The sequence below is a fragment of the Poecilia mexicana genome, unplaced genomic scaffold (assembly GCF_051168715.1).
Source record: "Poecilia mexicana isolate PSO_F unplaced genomic scaffold, ASM5116871v1 scaffold_6, whole genome shotgun sequence".
NCBI classification, from domain to species: Eukaryota; Metazoa; Chordata; class Actinopteri; order Cyprinodontiformes; family Poeciliidae; genus Poecilia; species Poecilia mexicana.
The window spans coordinates 28,949,799-28,970,559 of record NW_028263375.1 but is presented as its reverse complement, the minus strand read 5'-3'; the positions used below and the strand labels follow the sequence as shown (position 1 = coordinate 28,970,559).

The 20,761-nt window shown below is 39.3% G+C and overlaps 1 protein-coding gene across 1 annotated transcript in view; it reads right to left on the bottom strand.

Annotated features, from left to right (window-relative positions):
- pik3c2a (phosphatidylinositol-4-phosphate 3-kinase, catalytic subunit type 2 alpha) overlaps positions 1-20,761 on the bottom strand; it is a 48,544-nt gene that overhangs the window by 27,252 nt on the left and 531 nt on the right. Inside the window, exons 2-4 of the mRNA XM_015009361.2 lie at positions 14,678-15,908; positions 6,868-6,959; positions 3,886-4,046 (exon numbers count right to left, since the gene is read on the bottom strand). Coding sequence (XP_014864847.2) covers positions 3,886-4,046; positions 6,868-6,959; positions 14,678-15,826 — 1,402 coding nt within the window. The 5' untranslated portion in view covers positions 15,827-15,908. The remainder of the gene's footprint in view (positions 1-3,885; positions 4,047-6,867; positions 6,960-14,677; positions 15,909-20,761) is intronic.

Here is a 20,761-nt window from a genome sequence, read left to right as displayed (position 1 = left end):
GAAAAAGGAAAATTTGCCTAGAAAGTGACTGAGGTAATGATATTAAAAGGAGGAAAGAGAGGTGAACTCAGAGAGACGACTGGAATCCTGGAAGCTATGATTCAGGTGTTGACTGAGGAATGCAGTACTGTTCCTATGAATTGTAGCTGTTGAACTGGCTTATTCAGAGGCTGAATGCCAGAAAGCTTTTTAATGCTAGGGATGCTTGCATAAGTTGGGAAATTTCTTCATTTCTTAAATCACCCCTACTTGCATGTTTTCTGCAAAACAAGTGGAGGAACACAGGGAGATACTTAAGCAATAAACAGGAAAGAGATGTAGACCCATCTGTAACTGGCGTCACGATCTTCAAGTGACGGACTTTGAGACAACTCATTCTTTCAATTAGTGGATTTCACTGTGATATGGTAAATGGCTCCACAAACAGACAAGGACGCAAACCAAGCTTATCCTTTTCCAGTAAGCCTTGTAATGAGGAAAGATGTTGCCGATGGACAGCAGCCACCAATCCCAAGGACCAGCAACCCTTGGTGCAGTGAACACTTTATATAAGACGATTAATGTTCATATACTTCACAAGTAAGTAAGCTCAGTAAGATGCAGGGAGAAGGTACGCGTCTAATCATTAGCAACCATGGAGAAAATGCCGCACCATCATGTAGCCTAGCATGTACGATGAAAACTGGTTAGCCTTGAGACTTTTATACGTTTGAACTTTGAAAAGGCCGATTAAGACATTGTGGCATAAATCATATGGTGTGAATTCAGGCGAAGTCAGAGATTTGAGCCAATCAACAAACACGTCAGAAGCCAGAAGTCAGGTGTCTGTTTCTAAGCAAGTTTCAACTTTTGTACCCCAACAAGGTCTGCTACCTGTTCAGACAAATTAGCTCAACCTGAACAAGTAGAAGCCATGGCTGTATCGGTGAAAACAACTTGGGAAAACAATCGCGGTTCGTTCAACATTCTCATAGCAACCATCACTTCTGATGGTTGCCATGGCGCCTCAGCGTGACTAGGTGACATAGCTCCAAAGGGCCAATAAATTGTTCATCAGTCACACAGAAAAATCGCAACTTTTTGCAGTGTTGTAAGATACAAAAATTTATGAGACGTATATAAAAATGTACTAGTGAACATCCTGCATCTTTTAATCTTTGTACAATTTGACATTACAAGGCCAAGCAGCAGCTGGGCATCCATGTGAAGAAACAGGATACATCATTGTCAGTTCTGAAGGTCTTTTAAGATGAAAATCTGAACTCCACTCACTGGAGGGCCAAACTGAATTTACAGTTGCATTTAGGGCTGTTGTAAACGAATATTTTAGTAATCGAGTAATCTATCGATTATTCTTACGATTAATCGAGTAATCGGATAAAAAAAATTTCTAAAATGAAATATTGGTAAATCTGGCATAATACCGGTGTTACTATCAGATATCAATGTCAGTCCAATTTTTCATATTTGAGCATCCCTAACAGTTGCTTTTTTGTAGTTTAGAAAACTAACCTGTAACAATAATAGCTCACTTTCTAAGTTAACCAGAAGAAAAGTTATAGAAAAATCTGAAATTCTATTGAATTTAATAACAAAGAGGCAGGCTCAGAAATATGCTTATAAAAAATGTCTACAATCCAGCTTTTAGTTTATGTATTCATCTTCAGTGAGTTTAATAGATTAATTAAACTCACCTTGCCACCTAACCTGTCACGCTTTGGGTTTGAAAATACGGGAAATGCCGCCTGGAGTGGGAGGAGAGGGCGAATGAACGAACATGGGGTGGAGGGGAGGAAATAGACCAGCGGACTGACGAACCGTTAGACCGGGGGACGAACACGGGGGGAAGCAATACGGGATATTTACGACACCTTCACTGGTCACACTCAGAAACTCATCTACCAGCCATGTACGATGCGCTCCGCCACCCGTTTCTTCAGACCGGGATATGAAATTTATTGTGCGGTTCGTCGGTAAAGCTACATTTCCACGGTAAGCATCAGCTACTCAGCCGCCCGCCCTGTTCAGTCTATCCGCTCACCTCAGCGCTCTTCCCGCCGTTCGCTTTCAACCAGCAGCCCCGGAGGAGAAATGCTGCCGTACTCCAGGCATTCCCCCAGTCATTTTAAGGATGCTTATTGGTTCCCCAAAAACGATAAAAAGTCGGGCATTATCATCAATCAATAAAATCCCCACGGGCCAATCTTGAAGATTGGACTTTATGCCGCTGAGACTTAGCTTTTGTCAACAACTCAGAGGCGGAAGTGAGAGCTCCGCGCAACGCAAATGAAGTCCCGGCCGGAACACGGTGCGCTAACTAATAAAACATAAATTAATGAAGCTTCGAGGCAGGCAAATTTTCCTCGAGGAATTTTAGTAATCGAGGTACTCGAATCATTCGAGGAATCGTTTCAGCCCTAGTTGCATTCATAAGCCAGTTAAAAAGAACCAATTATACTTCCAACCAGCAAGAAAAAGAAAACGGAAATCTGAGATATAAGCTTTTAACGATTATAGGGAAGCATCTCGTGTGCCATATGTTTCACCATGTCAGGACAACATGCAATACTTGTGGGTGAATGTCACAATAACGATGAGACTTGCAGGAACACTCAAACTTCAAACACATCGCAGTATTTATGTCTTTCTGCTTTGTGTTCATTGGAAATATACATAATGCTTTAACTACCAAACTATAAGTTTACCTTCTAAAACATTTTAAGCTGCATTTGTCGTATCAGTTATCATAAGTTTCTTTTAAGAATGTTGGTTTATCGTCGCCACAATAAATTCCAGTTGATGACGTCTAAATCCCCCAAAATTGTCCGTTTATCAATAAATATAAATAATTTAGAAAATATGACTGAATGCAGGTACTGTTTAGTGACATAAACAGCCATTCAGTCACATAAAAAATTGTAATAAATAGTTCTTGTCATTTTTACAATTATCACAATAACGGCACAAAATATCATTATAAAACTTTAAGTCCATATGACCCAAACATACACCATATATATTACTTGAATCAAGTATCTTAATGTGTGGTACTTCAACAATTGTCAAATATCTATCAGTTCAAGCAGTTCTTTGTGGTATCAATATTGTATAAAGTCATGCTGGAAAATTGATAAATGTGTGATATAATATGTAGGCTGTATTGATAATTTTTTTTAAATAAATGTTTGCTTTAATTACCCCAGGGTCAGATATTTTTACCTTTTAAGGGAAAGTTTTAAGTATTTTCCAGGAACACAGTGCTATTTTATAGCACAATCAAGTAACTATGTTTCCTTCAGTTGTTATAAAAATGCTGTAATGCATCAAATATGACTTCAGAGAAATTTTACTTCCCAATATGACGCCTCAAAATTGGGCTTCTGTCTCTTTAAAAACTGCTGCCCTTTCTGAAACTCTGCCTTCAGGAAGTCACCACAGCATGGCTCCTCCTTTAACCCTTTCACAATGTTTGTGCCAGTATTTCACTGAGAAATCAGGCAGAGGGTCGGAAACTGCAGGAACGAGGAGGTGGGGCTAGGTGCAATCAGGCGTTTTGCACAGCTGAATGGTTGCCACAGGAGATTAGAGGATTTCTCAAACATGCATGAAATAATCAAGACGACACTCCGGGTATGTTTTTGATGAAGGAATTATATTATAACACGATGTTATGTAAAGCTTAAAACAGTTGATTTTTTAATACTATCCCTATAAAATATAACAGAAAAAAAAATCTGTTTTGTTTCTTGTCCATTACATAAAAATTGGCATATACCCCATGCTGCATCTCAATATTCTGCTGTAAGGGCAAACAGCGCAACTCCTACCTCTGCTACAACTTTTTGTTGTTTTTGTTTTTTTTTCAGTCACTTGTCAGATGCTTACCATCACAGGTGAAAGTCACAGGCTGCTGAGATTCAGGGATTTCAATGGAAACTTTGACAGAGCAGTTATTGTCCGGTCCGCTCTCCCTCTGGGCGATGACGGGGCTGAGGACGAAGCCCGGGTTGGTCCCGATGTCGCCGTGAGGGAATCTGGAACGTAGGCTGCAGTAGGAAAAGAAACAAAAGAGGGTCGAGGCATTTTTATTATGTTTTGGTTTTCATGCCCAGTGGGGAAAAAAGAAAATATAACATAAAGGGAAACAAAGGCCAGCCAGCCAGCCGTTATAAATCAGATGATCTGGATCAGACTGCTGGATGAATGATGGGGAAAGTCTGACCGGATATTTTTCTTTGCTAGAAAATGAAAATGCCAAGAAATTTTCTCTTTTGTCCCATTTGCACTCCTCTAAATTGTAAGCTATGCAAATAATTTTTTGTTGACCACCCGGGATGCAGTGATGCTGCCAGACGTTGGCTGGGCGTTGACGGTGTGATCATAGTGAAAGTACATTCCGTGAGCACGGCTTCATCGTCACCCCACCCAAACCAAATACTGTGGTAAGAAAACTCTGTACGGATCCTGGAGGTTAACTAAACTGGAAACGTGTCATCAAGCGAGCGCGTGTGCATTCAGAAGCAGGCCTTCACTTACAAAAGGTGAAAAGCTATAATTAAACCATGGGTGTTTTTGCTTACTTTTTTAATTTAAGTTAAATTTACTTCAGACTATTAGACTGATACCCGTTAACATGCTGTGGGAGGATCACTAGGACACTTTCTTCGTATTAAGCCAGAAGCTGCATTACATTTCTAGTATGAAAAACGCATTGTGACATGTCACGACCAGTCTGATACTTGAGACACCAAATATCTCTAGAAGTGCTTCTACTTGCATATTATAGTAGGTCAAATACAAAATATACCGTCATATGAATTAATACACATGGTGGAAACCACCTTGCACAGCCACAGAAGCCAACAGTCTTCCTCATCTCTGCTCTTGTTTTACAAATGCCAGCAAGCTGAAGTGTATCTAGGCATTTCATATTCCCAAAGCACATAGACTGTTATGTATGGTGGAGGATCTGTGATGCTGTGGGCTGGTTTTTCTTCCCAAGGAACTTAGAACGTCGTTAGAGTGCATGGTCTCAAACTTTTCACAAAATTTAAAAGTAATGTCTTTTGAGCTCAGCCAAATTACTGAAACTAGATAATCACTGGGTTTTCAGAGAAAGACAATGACTCATTAAACATAAAAAAAATAATAATAATCAAATTGGTTCAACAAACCCAAAGAAACCCAACTGTCTTCTATGGCCAATCTAACGTCTATAGAAAATGTTTGGGTTGAGCTGAGAAAAGAGAGCAGGTGAAAAGAGTCAAAGTTTTAGACACTCTGGAGAAACTGTGCCAAACGGTCAACAAGCTCCCTCTTTGTTCAAAGCTCCTGAAATGTCAAAGACTAAGTGCTGCCAAAAGAAGGTTGTGAAAAGTGTTAACAGCAGCAATGCTAGTGCCAATTGTGGGACGGGTCATTTGGTCAGAAACAATGAGACGTTTCTCTGCTTTGTGAGTGGATTTTCCCTGTTTCTAGTGCCATCACACAACTGAAACAAAACATGGATTTATTAACCAAACTCTTGCACATCTTTGCCAGAGGTACCAGGCATTTTCTTAGGTGTTGGATGTGATATGCTGTACCAATATTGGTCCATCCATCCAAATCATTAAATTCAATCATTAAGCCACTTCCATGAACACAGGTGTACACAACTCAGTACAATGGTATGCTGACTACTTCCTACAAACATCTGGGAAATAACGGGTTGGGTATTCCACTGATACAATCAGACACATCAGCAACTCATTCTGGTTAGCAGTCACCAGGAGAACGGCTCTAGCGCCGAACGCAAAGTTTGGTGCAGAGGGGATAATGGTGGGGGACTGTTTTTCAGGAGCTGAATCCATCAGTTCCAGTGATAGAAACTCTTAGAGCTTCAGCATACCAAGACATTTTGGAAAATTACATGCTGCCTACATTGTGGGAAAAGTTTGGGAATGTCCCTTTCAGTTTCAACATGACAGTGCACAACGTGAGTTAAGAGGGGAAGAGTCGGACTGGCCTGTACAGATTCCTGAACTTAATAGATCACTTTCTGAATCAGCTCAAGCTGAGACCAGCATCAGAGTCTGACCTCATATGACCTCCAGGCAGAGTGGTCAAAAATTCCCATAAACACATTCCCAAACCATGAAGGAACCATTCCAAGCAGAACCTGAAAGCAATCCTCCCGGAATAAAGACTACTTTCTTCTTTGTATAATACAATTATGTAATAATTGTATTGTATAAACAATATGATAAATGTATAATAAATAATACAATTATTGTATTGTTTATTGTGAAAATAGTCTCAGAAGAATTTGTATTATTGTGGTAAATTTCAGTTATTGATGGTAAACAAAAACACAAAGCTGACAGTATTACTGGAAATTTTATTTTTGCTATTTTCTCCACTGTTTGTTCCACATTTGCTTCAATAAAAATCAGTGAATTTGAAAATATGACTAAATAAAGTTACTGTGTGCAGTTTAGTGATATAACTCAGCTTTTTATGTAAGTTGTGTCCTGAAGAACCCAATTTCAAATGGGAATGTTTTTCAAGAATATTCCATTTGTGGCACTGTGAATGCTGTGCCATGCAGCCATACAATAAGATAATAAAAAAGATATATTTTTTTATCATAATATTTATTATCAGAATAGTACCTCAATATATGACACTAAAATTCTATGTCAAAATCGCCCACCGCTATCTTAAAGATGAAAAACCAGCAAAGAGTGGACCGACTTCGTTTAAAACTCTGCAGATTGAGAGAGTAATGTCACTGAAGTTCATATACGTCTGAAGATAGGCGAGTTTGAGTTTGTAACGCCCAAAGGGAGGTTTATTGTTCTCCTCGGTAGAAACAATCCAGCTTACCTTGCCAAGTCTTTACAAAACGCAACAATCTCCAGGTTCTGGGCGTCCTGTTCCTCCAGCACAGCATTCTTCACCAAACCATTCCCTCTTCCCTAAACAAGCAAAGGATTCACTAAGATTAGAATTAAAAGAACAATTACTTTAAAAATACACACATAAAAACTTGGATTGTTGAGGGTTAAAAATCATTAAAATGCTTTATATCTTATATGTCCTTAAGTATATACTTCTTCAAAAGAGCTTAGCAAATGTCAGGATAGAAATAGTGAGTTCAAAGACTGATGAAGGGGAAGTTTTATTAGAAACACCTCAACGCTTATTAATCCTCCAGAGCCAATCAACAAGTCAGAAGGAGCACAAAAACACAACCATAAATCTTTAGAGCTTTTGTGTCCGTGTGACGCTGCCTTGGTTCAACAATGTTTGTTGAACCAAGAGGTTTTAAAATAAAAAGCAGGGCTACCAAAGGTATGGAAAAAGAATCTAATACGTAATTTTGCATATTCACACACAGAGAAATAAATCCTGAGACGACACCCTTTGGAATTGCTCTAAGAGATTCCTGGAGGCCGGCCCGCGGCAGAGAAATCACAACTACACTGTCTGTCTTTTACTGCCATCTGATTGTCAGCAGCTGAGGAATGCACTTCCTGAGGCACAGGAAATGAGACACGCAAAGACTCCGCCCCTTCCTGGGAAGCAAAAGTACTCAGTCATGGCTTGAAAAATCGGTCAGACCTCATCCCAAATGAGGCGGAAAGAGCTGATGGAGAGATGGAGAGGGATGAGGAGGGAAAAAAATGGATGAAACAAATGTGAAGAATATTGATGACAGATTTGATAGAGAGCTGAACTTAACCAGAGGCTGGATTTACTACAGAACTGCTTCATTTTGTAAAGTCCCACACAAGACAGTGAAGTTTGTGGTCTTAATTAGAGATGTACCAAACCAATGTTAATATCTGTATCGATCCATATATCAAAAACTATTCTACTAGACTGTGTTTTAAAAAGAAGAAACATTTTGAGTCAACTCAAGTCTGTTTTTGTGTATCAAATCAGTATCAGCAGATACTAAACCTCAGGTATCGGAAGTGGAAAAAAGTGAATCGACATCTCTGGTTTTAATGTGACACAACACAAATAAACAAACCTTTCAGCAACTCTTGTAGTTGTTGTGTTATTAAGAAACCAATGAATGAGAGGCAAGAAGAGGGAAATCAGTAAGGTTTGTTTTAATTCAAGGAAACCACAAGAGATTCTTCAAAAATGATAAGTGAGAAGCTTTTATGGTTAAGATCAGAATAGCCTTGATGCGTCACTGTAAAGCACCGAAAGGCCAATCTATGTTTCACACCATTTTTTTTTTTTTTTCCGCCGGACACCGAGGGGGAACTCGGCGGGACTGAAGTCATGGGAACAGCTCCTTTAAATTCACACGCTGACTAATCTCTCATCTTCTCTCTGCACGTCCGCTAACATATCACAACGTTGACTGTAAAATCAGGAACACACTGTGAAACATAAAGACCACAGCCTGTTTTAAGTAATTCAGTGAGTAGATCCAAATAAGCATTTTTACACATAATTAGGCTATTTTTGTGTCCACCATTTCAGTTTTTTTTTTTCCATGTTTGATGGCGTTCTTGTCCATGTTTTTGCGGTGAGAGTTTGTATGTGAGCATCCTCTCTGAACATGTGTGGGAATGTGTGTTCAAACAGAGACGAGTATTAGACTCACAAAGTAAATGTGACACTCCCATCCAAGATGAGGAAATGCAATTTTGTTTTTTGGACTTCCTGTTTTGTTTTCTTCCAACGCCTCCAATCAAGAAAAGGGCTGAAGTTCAAGTTCTGACTCTTCAACAACAAATGAATCAACCATGTAGTTATAGTCCTACCAGTGTAGTCTGCAAGGTTTGCAATTGTCATATCAAAACCCAAATGTTTCATGAAGAAAACATGGCTTCAACCTAGAACACTGTGGCAAATGCCTTCAAGACAAAAAAAAAAGAGGGTAAAAATTATTTAAATTTTTTTTTTAAATTTTGACTAACTGAGTAATTTGTAATAAAACCTGATCACTTGCTGTCCAAATTCTACTCTAAAGTGACAGACAACCAAATAAAAACCCATGACTTCTTGCTCAACAAATGGCACAACTGTTCCTGGTATTTCTTTTTCTTGGGAAACTCAACCTTTAAGATGACAGAAGGAAACTACTATGCAAATCCTTAGCCAAACTGAAATGAAGAAATATCACTGCTGTGGTCAACAAAATGTTTAACAGTTCCCCAACTGCAAAAAAATATTTTTTTTTCTAAAATTGATTGTTTTAAAAAGACAAATACATAGTAAGCTTGAGTAACACATTATACTGTCTAAGATGACAAAAAATAAAATGAATAGCTTTTGCTAATTCCACATTAAGTAGTGAAAAACTAAAGGCTCACTAGACGTTGAATCAAACTGCAGCTACACACTTGGATAAAAAAGAAAGAACAAAACAAGGCTCTGCAGAAAAAGTTGAAAGAAGTTACACTTTAATCGTCTGGGTGTGATATATTATCATTTTATCCTGTTACACATTTACTGCCAGCAATAGCAAACACACTGCAAAGTGTCTTGTGAAAAACAGCCTTTTTCCCCTCCAATCAGTCTCATCGGGTATCGGGTTCACCATGTGTGGAACTGAAAGAGGTCGACACCCTGAAAACAAAAACACCCTCCTCTGCTGAGGCATTAAAGGCCGTCTGGATAAACCTCAACATCACTGCGACGTAGAGGCAGCGGATCATGTTGGCAAAACACTTTGGCAGTGTTCAAAACGGGTCATTTTCCAAGCACAGCGACGCTAAGAAGAAATCGGCTACAGCAAACTGTAAAGTTTATATCGGGGGGAAGCAAGTAGCCTTAAAGCAGAACTACTACTGCTTTCAAAACGGAAGTATCTGATAGCTAATGAAGTCACGCTTCCTGTGATAAACTGAAATCTAGGACTACAAATGGACAAACGGATGATGAAACGCTGTTAAATGCATCTTCATTGTTTTTATCATGCACTCTATTAAAGATTATATTTGCATTGCTAAGCTGCAGGTCATTTCTGCTTTCGTCAGAGAAAGGTCAAAGTTTAGGAAGCGGCGTGTCGTTCGTCAGGCAAGTCACAACGGACAGGAATCAATGCAACATCCTCTTACGGACTGCATCGCCCTTAAGCCCGCGCTATCCCACCAGAGGAACTTTAACGTGAGAACCGCTTAAGGTGTAGGTTTTCACATTTGTGCAGAGTGTGCAATTAACCCGAGCAGAATAGAAAAATGGGGCACAGTCTGAAGTGTGGAGGCGTCGTTAAAAGACTTGTGGAGGTCTGGAAGTGTGCGGGGGAAGAGAAGATCTGTCTGTTATGTAAAAAAAAAAAAAAAAAAAAGTAGAGTGCAACTGACATCCTGCAGGTTTCACTTTCTCACTCAAGAACTTGAGCAACAGCACAGATAAATTGGGCCATCTCATAAAAATCAGTCTGCATGTCGAGGGAAAGGTGGAGGAGGGTTAGATATCGCTTCAATAACAGCAGGTTATTACAAAAATTACGTCATTACAAACTAGAAGATGATGTTGATGTATTCAGCTGTAACGTATTGATTCAAAAGTACATCCATCCAAAGAGACGCAACACTCTGGAGCTGACCGTGAGTAATGTGAAGGGGTCTCATCTTAACCCAGACATGGCAGTGTGCAGTAAAGGATGTCAGTAAGAGGAAGGTTTGAAGAGGCGCCAGTCAGGGGTCGGCTGGCTGACAAGAAGTCTGTCACTCACTGAGGCATGACACCCAAGCTAAATATAAAGGCGTATTTGTTTGGGTGCTGATCATCATCGACTCAAGCTTTACCTACAAATGAAAGAGTGAAACAGATGGGGTAGGTGGGTGGGAAGGTACACAGCACCTAGATGGAAAGAAACAGCCACACAGTAGAGTCAAAAGAGTCAAAGTGAGACAAGGGCGGGGGATCAGAAATGCATGCTGTTCTTTCCGGACTGTATGTTGCTCCGGAGTAAAAGTTGCAGTCATTAAGAACTTGTCAAACGTGAGGATGACATTGTTTATGTTGATGAAAGGTTGCAGACAGTGACACATTGTTTTCAGTTGCTAGGAAGTCAGCTGGCAGTTTCTGATGCACCGATGTCTGCGCCCTTGATCAGGGTGGTCAGGAATAACTCCGCTCCGACTGAATCCTGATAATCTGTGCAATCATGTCAGATTTTCCTACGTTAGCCGGTGAAGTGCGTAGCGGAGCAGAAAAGCCTACAGTAAAGGGCTCGGCATAGTTGAGCTGAACTGCCGAAATCGGTTGTCATTGTTGCAGTCAAAATCGCATCATTTTGTTCTCAGCCTCATATTGTCTGCCCCTTTTTGTAAATGTGGACTTAAGCAAAGACAGAATAAATAACCAGATACTAAAAGCTGGTTATAATTATACAAAAAGGTATAAATAATAACAAGTGGAAGGGGAAAGCCTTAACAATTCACCATTAGTGTACATTTTGCATTATTGCTTAGTCCGTTTTAAAAAATGTATACTACAACTGCATAAAAAAAAAAATCATGTTACATTATGTTAACAGTGAGGAAAGAATTAGTAATAAATCATAATAAAAAAAACCTACATATCAGTAGGACAGCATTCAGACCATTCATTCGGTTTTTTCTCCTATTCTTTCAAGCTACTGCCTTTCTAGACAAAAAGCCTGGAAAAAAATGTAGACCATGTTGCTATTGTTATTCCAACTGTTTCACCAACAAGAGTCTTTAACCCATCTTTGATATCACTCTTACTAGTGTTTAAAAAACACTTATAAATAAAAACAATGATAAACCTGATGGGAGAGCAAATAAAGCCTGGTGGCCCGCCAGCCTCATCATACACTGGGTGAAACCCTGGAGTCACAACATTTAATTCGACTTTGGGATCAATAGAGTATTATTTGAATTTGAATTGAATTTGCAGAAGGTAATCAGGTTAGTATCGCTCAAAATGTTGACTATTTTTAACCTTTTCAGAGATCTGGCATCTCAGGAGAGTTGGGTTAAAATAGTAACACATTAAGGGTGATAGTTGGGCTATTCCGCCACAGAGGACCTGCACAGACCTGTTTCTGTTTGCAACAAGCAAACAGAAACAGGAGCAAGCAAACACACAACACCATCATCATGACCTCCCAGTATAAAGTCGGCAGGCATGACGGACAGAGACAAGAAAAAGTGAGTGCAGCATTGAAAAGGCTCAAACTGCGAAACATTAGTAGTTTCAGCAACAAACATTTGCAAACCTAGACATAACATATGGGCAAGAGTAAACAAGCATGGCTTCATCATTTCAAGAATAAAGACATTCCTCAGCCCTGGAATCCTCTCCGGGGTGTGGGCACTGGACGAGTTGCCTTTGATAAAGAGAAAAACTAAATCTCCAGAGTCCTCAATGGAAATATGAGTGAGACATTATCAATGTCTCACTCATGTTTTTTACTTTCAACAGTTATGATATTTTGTTTGTTGCAGCTGTAAAAAAAGTTAAAAAAAAACAAAAGTATTCTGGAAAGAAAATATAAAGTGTACTGTTGGGAGAGTTAATTCTCATCGTGGTGTGAGGAAGTGCAACAGAGAAAAATTCTTTGGTCAGGACAAATCTAAAAACAATCAGCAGGAAGTGGGCGTAATGACCCAACGAAAACACCCTCACAAAACAAAATCACTTTAAAAAACTAAAAATCAAGAGCAATGACAAACTTTATCTCCATAAAAGTCTAAGTATTTTAGTAACTAGTGATCTGTGAGAGTTAATCATTTCACAAAACAGCTAATACAGTCGAAGGGTTAGACATTAAAAGCACCACGTTTACGCAGAGTGACTGGTTTCAGCTTGACTCAGCGCAGATAGAGGCCATATTGACAGATGGCAGACCTCTATTATGACTCTTGCCTAAAGCACTGTCCTTATTACTTGCATCAAAATCTTACAGCAGATCATAGAAGTATCTGCGTCTCTTAAAACACAAGATTTTTGGGAGGTAAACAAAAATATACCCATTATAAATGGTTATCTTGTGCAAGTCATATTTTAATTCAGCTGTTTTAACAAAAAAATATTCAAGTTTATACAGCAGCAGTAGTGTCCAAACCCAGGGATCATCTGCATCAAATGAATGGTTCAATATAAGGCCTGTGTAGGAACAACATGTAAAACATACAAAAACAAAAAGCCACTGAGGGTTGGAGTGTTGAAGTGTTGGTTTAGATTTTGTGGAAGTGAAATTCTGTGAGGTCATCATTGGCAATGATAAACTTCCTTACAGTAAAAGAGCAGCACATTACTTAGTGATAGATGTTGAAGATGATAAAAAAAATGTTCACAATGGGGCTAGCAGTTGAATTTAGTTGAGTTTAGCAAAACCCTCATCCACATAGCATTGTCATCTGGTTTAAACAGTCTACAAAAAAACTGAAAGCTTTTGCCACAATTGTGGTGACATTACTAAAAAAAGGATGTTTCTCTAAAACTGACAGACTGGCAGAATGCTGAAAAAAATCACTGAAGGATCTGCAGGAATTTCTAGCAAGTAGTGAAGGTGCTCTACAAATAAATGCATGCTCCTGTATTAAATGTCTGGAATAAGAAGTATGGTGGGAAGAAATCTGTCGCCTGATCTTCTTCAACCAGTAGAGATCTGCCTAAAATCTCCCAAGACTGTGTGGGGATAGTGTGTTATATTATGAAGAAATCAAACCTAAACCTTTGGGAAACTTCTACACAAAAGTAAATCTGGAATATGAACCACTTTAAGCAGGAACAACAACATAAGCAAAGTAAAACATAAGGGTGTCAGTATCATGATCAGACTCAACTGGGGATTTTGTTAAGGTGATTGTAATAGAATAAAAATAAAAAGAAAATGTGTTTTTAGCTGAACAAGGTAGTGAAGCAGAAATGTCCAGAGAATCCCATAGAGTTAGAGAATATGGCAAGATGGTGTGAGGAAATGTGCCTAGGTCAAGGTGTGGTGTGCTGATAAACTGGTACCATAGAAGACAATTAAATCAATAAAAACCTTAAAAGTCCATACTTTTTGAGGGGGATTTTTAGTGGTTGGGTTGCACAGAATATCTCAAATTAAAGAGTTTGTCACATTTGATCATATTTCGCAAAACATAAGTCTGGCATTTTAGCATGGGTGTACACTCTTGCAACATCAGCAATTACAACAGCAGGTGCCGGGGCACTTGCATGTAGGCCTGCCACAATAACACATTTTGATGGACAATGAAGTGTCCCAGTTATTACTGTGATAAACAATAATCCAGTAAACTATAAACCTAGCTTAATCCGTCTTTCTGATTCTATAAAAAAGTAAATTTAAAATAAACAAACAACTGTAAGTATAATAAGCGGGTAAGTAAAGCCTGGCGGCCTGCCAGGCTTATGATACACTGAGGGAAATATCCAAAATAAAACACAACCAAAAATGATAAATAAAAAGAAAATAAAAAAAACAGAAAATCAGAATGGAAATCATTGAGCTCATTTTAATTTATCATGCAATTAATCTCATCAGGGTTACTAGCATATGAAGTAAGTGACCTAATTAAGTCCAATCTTGTTTGTCTAATTCTTCCCTGATTGATATACAACATGAGAAGAGCACCAACACTGCAGAACTGTCTTGAACATAATAGGTTAAAGGGTTATGTGTCTGTCAAAATTACAAATAGCTAAAGTTGACTGCCTATAAATTAGCCTTGTGTGCCCTTACCTGACTACTTGCTTTCTGCTGGGAAGAGGTGCCAGGGATATTGAGCGAGTGGCTCCTAGCAACAGGTGCCCCTGTTGAAGCTCTCCTGTGCTGTGAGTGGACCGACTGTGAAACTTTCCCCTCCAAACTCGGGCTGCCTCTGCCACCGGAATTGTTCCCTTCCGTTTCAAGCACGGCATCCCAAGGGTCCCCGGCGGAAACTCCCGGTACAACCTGAGCGTCGCTTTCCGACGCCACAGACACTTGCTCGTTCTCGGCTTTACGTTTCGTGAGCGGGTCCAGATCCAGCCACTCAAAGTCGGTGACGTGAGAAGACTCTGTGACCACTGCCTGTTGAGGCGGTGGGTTGGGCGCCAGAGAGGCCACGCCAACATGTGAAGAGTCCACGTCGATGCCGGTGGATCTGCCATTCTTCAAGTATTCCGAGGTGCTTGCGATCTTGTCAAACAGTTTTGCCATTTCCGGGTCCACTGTTGGTTTTGAGAAGACCATGGCTGCAGGAGCCTGGATGGGAGGCAACGCCATGAAGGATGGCTGCTGAGGTGGAAGGGGCAAGAAGGACGACATGGGTGGAGTGAAGCCATTTTGAAACGTGCCTGGTTTGGGAAAGGGAGCCGAGGGGAAGAGCGGAGTGGGTTGATGGGTTGGAGTGCTCACACTAGAGTTAGACTGGCTGGGCAGAACTGATGTCCACTGACTGTTCTGGAAAGGAGAGGAGCTACAGGGATTCCCTCCAGGGTAAGAGGCACTGAGGTTGAAACCCAGCAGCGCAGCGGGGCGAGACGTTTTGCTGTTGACGCCAAAGTTGTCATCCAGTAGGAGCTTCTCAAGCTCTGCGTTAGTCAGCTTGTCCACATCGATATCCCTGAACTTGTCCCCCTCTGCTTGCTTCTTAGTTTCTGGGAAGTCGATGAGGTCCTTGTCAGGTACATTCGCAGAAGGAAAAGGCTGAGGAGCAGCAGTAGTCGTGGAGAACTTTGAAGGTTTGGAGGAAGATGAAGGAGTTAAAACTGAAACTGTATGTCTCTTATCCCGTTTCAGTTTAGCCATTGCCTCTTCTTCCATCCGGAGGGCTTCCTCCTTACCCACAGCCCCCTTTGGCTTGGGGACATCCATCTTGAACCCATTAGCATTATGTGTCTGGGCCATTCTGTCAAGTGGAGGGAGCCATGAGTATGACGGCTTTCAAGTCAGTGTGGTCTTAAGGGTTCCCGTGCAGAGATTTAAACACCTAAAAAAAAAAAGAGAAGAAATAAATGACATTTTTAAAAAATGGAAAAATTTATTCAAAACAAGATAAAGGAAATAGAAGATCTAATAACCAGCCACACCAAACTCCTACCCAGATATGCAGCTGTCAGAATTTTGTAGTAGATATGCAATCATCACCATTTATAAAACTAATTTTCTGATAGTGATTTCACTCTGCAAATTATACAGTCCCTCCAGTTTGACGCAATCGCAGAAACTTACACAAAATCAACAAATCTTGCCCTATTTTCACGCTAATGCTTCACAGTGAGTTTATTGAAAATTTTCCACAAAAATGGCCAAGAACATTGGGTTTAAGCGAGCGCTAACTCCCACCTACAGGTGTCAGCAGTATTTCTTGCTCAAGTTCCAAGAAAAAAAAAACTACATATACAAGATCAAATAGTGCTGCCATCACAAAATGTAATATTTGTGATTAATGTATTTAAAGCCAACTTCCATTTTTTTTCAACAAATGAGACATTTTAAGGCCTTAGCGTTTAGATATATGAATTTAAGACTTCTTAAGGATGTGTGAACACCCTGTATTAAACAGTTCTTTAAACAGCACACCGTTTTAGACATCACTGATTAAAAGAATAATAATAATAATTTTAAGTCTGCTTCCCTCAACATCAACACCAAAGAGTGTTCTTAGTACGACCTGTGTTCTTACTGAATTTCTGATCATCCAGGACTGCTCAATCAAGTCCTACATGCATCTCAAGGTTTTTTCATAAGATACTTTCGTTGCATAATCCACACTTATTTTTTGGCTCAACTTGAAAGTCCTGACATGAAATGGGGCCTTAAAGTTAAGCCACCAATGTCAATACAAGTCAAGAAAAACAAACAAGTGTGGCAATCGATACGACTCAAAAATGAAACCACATCTGAGCCACCAGATCATTCTTATGAGTTCGTCTGATCAGAGATAAACATTATTCAGCAGAATCTGATAACAAAAAAAAAGAAAAAAAAAACAAAACATGGTTGAGGATGGCGCATAAAAAACACTACATGCATTTGAACAACCTTCGGGAGGATCGCAACACACAGATATCAAGGAAATCTAATGCACATATCTTTATTAATTCTGTTCCAAGTGAATTCTGTGGTGCAAGTCACGCCCCTTTAATTCCACAACCCCAGCTGCATGCACTGAAAGCTCACATCTTGGCGGTTCAACTATTGTGCAAAGATCTATAACGGAAGAGGAGGTTCTTGGTTGCATTTTCATTGCGGAACAATGACCTAAAGTGAGCTTCTAAGCTATGGTAAGCCTTTATAAATCATCAATGCTTTGTTGCTTTAAGCACATTTTAATTGCGTATTGACTGACTGTAAATTGCCACATATGCTGCTCGGCCAGCCTGCTTATGAAATCCGGGGCATCATGTGGGTCAGACCTCTCAAATCAGTACCCCGTGTATTCATACAGGAAGGTACGTCACGATAAACACTTCTTTATTCAGGTTCACTGCTTCGCCACAAGGTGCATATTAAACCTGGGAGTGCCTGTATACTATAAATGACTAAACAAAACAATGATAAGCCAGTTAATCAGGAACTCAATACAGTTAATTCACAAATCTACAAGTTTATTTTTATTACTACTAAACCTGCTCATATTTTCTCCATTATTTAGCAACGCCTTCTTTCATAAATTGTAGGAAAGTGCTCCGTTTCGTGCTACAAAAGAAGGCTGACATATTTACAACCCTAGCAATAACAATCCAAACATAACTTTTCTCATATGGCATGGTGGTGCTGGATGACACAGCAGCGTCCTCAAAGCAACCATTCATCGAGCGATTGCGGCGCAGGGGTTGAGCGAGTTCCTCCTCTCCCCAGGCATCGCGGGCCTCTCCTGAGCCTCCCCTCCCGTTGTGGTGGAGAAGGCCGACTGTGCCGGCCGGGACTCGGGGCTCGCCCAACGCTATTGTGCAGCTGAGGAATTTGGCATGCTGAAAAGCTCAACCTCCCCCCTCTCTCCCTCCCTCAATCGTAGCCTTCTTTTTCCTTCTGTTAGCATTACGTTAAGAGTCACGGCCCAAGCTTGTCTTATCAGCTGTGTGATCCCCAGCAGGTTGTGGCAATGTGGCTGCATATATTAGGTTTGATCCAGAGTTTTACAGCAACACAGCTCAGGAAAATCAATACGGATTGTCATTTTTGGACCATGTTCTCATTAATGGTTTTATGTGGATTCCTTGTATCCTGACATGTAATCCGTGTGCCACTACTGGTATACAATAAAAAAGCATATTCTAGCAAAACAAAACAGACACCTTACTTAAAATGTAAAAAACAAGAGAAATTTCGCCTGTGACTAAACTTCATAAACATTAGTTGACTGTGGTTAGTTCTGCATCGTAGGATCACAGCATCACTTGTTATTATACCAGTTTTGCCACTTTCAGGACAGAAATTCAAATGTGCCAAAAACCCCTCGAACCATGAAGCCGTCCAGAAAAACTTCCCGAATAAGGCTTGACGCTAATTCATTACAAAATAAGAGAGACAGTTACTTACAGAAAGTGTCAGTGATATGTCTTTAATCTTATTTGGCCAAAAAATAAAAAAAATGTAATGTTTTACAGAGTATGTTCAAAAAGTGCAAAGACTAACACTAAACTCTCAGACTAGGCAGTTCTCAGATTGCAACAATGATTTATTACATCAGCAGTATTCTTAAACGGCATACTTTGTCTATACTTTGTAAGTGAAGTGGAAGTGAGTTGAGCTGAGTTTCAGTGCAGTTGGCGGTGAACCGATAAATCGGATCTGATTTCCTTAGCGTTCGTCCAATACTTGCATGTGAAACCGATCTTATCCACCAAGCTTATCTTCCCCCACACAGCTCTGAAAGTCAGCCAGTGTCCTCTTTTGTTCTGCCATGATAGAGGGCTGACTGACAGACCCGCCCACCTTCACCCACCAGGTCACATCTGCACATGTGCTGTTTACAAAAGTCCCCAAAACTGTTGCCACCTTCGCCAATTTGTTGCTATATTTAGAAATGTTAAAAAATAATAATAATAAAAAAAAAAACTCCCCAAAAAACTACATTTAGGCAGGTCAGACTTTTTAAGAAATTGGTGATCAGCCAGAAAGCTTCAATCATTGCACTTCTACTCTATAAACAGGGCTACGTAATATATTGCAAATATATCATCATCGCAATATCACAATGTATAATATCAATCAGACCTGTCACATTAACAAATTTTGCTGGACGATAAATTGTCCCAGAAGTTATTGTGATAAGAAGATAATATTGTCCTTTTGAGACCATTTTTAAGTAATATAACAGCAGAGGCCTAATAATGCGAGCACACCCCCTCAAAGATCAATAAACTTTAATTTCTGATGAACTTTTTAACATTGGAACAGGGAGATATTTGAAATATCCAAAATATTTCAAACAAAACATAACAAATAAAATGAATACTGAAGTCTCTGTAAAGAAAACTGCACTTAAAAAATAAAGATTAGTTGAGACCAAAAGCACTAGATTGAAGACTTTTGTCAAAAGAAAGAGATCATAAATCTTGTTTTAATGTAGTTTCATTGAGTTATTGCTTATTGCAACAGGCTTAATACCAATATTGCAATGACTCTGTTGAGTGCAGTTGTTGTTGGCTAATATATTTCAAGTGTTATGAATAAGGATTTTTTTTTAACATGCTACTGCTTGCAGCAGACAGAAATGACATTGCCCAAAATGCATAAAGGTCACAAAGTGACAGAAGCACAAATAAGAACAAGATGAAAGAATAAAACTTAAATATTTTGCAAGTGATATTTTCATAACTATATTTACTAGTATTGTCGCTTTTGCAAGGTTTACTAATTTTGAATACAACTGGAGCAAGCTTTTGACTTTGAGGCGCATTTTTCAGGAATCTTTCTGAAAAGATGGAAATGTACAGCATCATTGAAATCGTAACATTTTAACACCACAGCGCATCCTGATAACAGTAACCAGCACCGCAGAGACATTGTGTTAATAAAATGTTTTCCGGGTATTCTAAAGCCATTCAAAAGCTCTGAGTAATCTTTTAAAAAGTCTTGCTTAATGAAACAATAAATGCAGTGTTTACTCTTGATAGGACATCCTCCCAGAAAGCTACATAGTTTGTTCTGTGTGTTATGTTAATGCATGGACAAGTCACACAGTTGTTAAAAATAAAACAGAAAATACATTTAAAACCGCAAATCTGCTGTTGTTTTTACAGTTATGAGTCAACATATACACTTGAATTCTCACCTTAAATTTAGACCTAAATGTAATATTTTGTTTCCTGAGGCTGTGAGAAAAAAAATTGCAGAGGTTAGCACTATCTGGTGCAGCTGATCAAAGTGCAGCCTCTTTAAGATTTTTAAAGAGGAAAATATGTAACCAAGTCATGCAACATTTAATGACACAATCTAATGTTTGAGTCAATAAACTGCAGCTAAATATTACAAACTCTATTCTTACCATTTTCTTTTCATAATAAGTCCATAAATAAATGAAAAAGTTAATTGTGCCAACCACCTTACTTAAATTTGTATTACAGCTGCGTTTAAAGGGAACACGTGATGTATTATCGAGAAAAATAATAGAGATACAATCAGTTTAAGATACGTTTGTCATCAAATACAGTTGCAGAATACGAACTCAAAGCACATTCTTAGGTCGGTTGCTTCGCTACTCTGTCACTTGGCCACAAACTATGGTTTTATATTGGCATTATGTCACCTTTGTTTGGTGTTTTTGCCCGGCTGACTTCTTTCAAATCAGAGCTAGGTCGCTGTTAGCATGACGCAACTTCAACAATTGCCAAA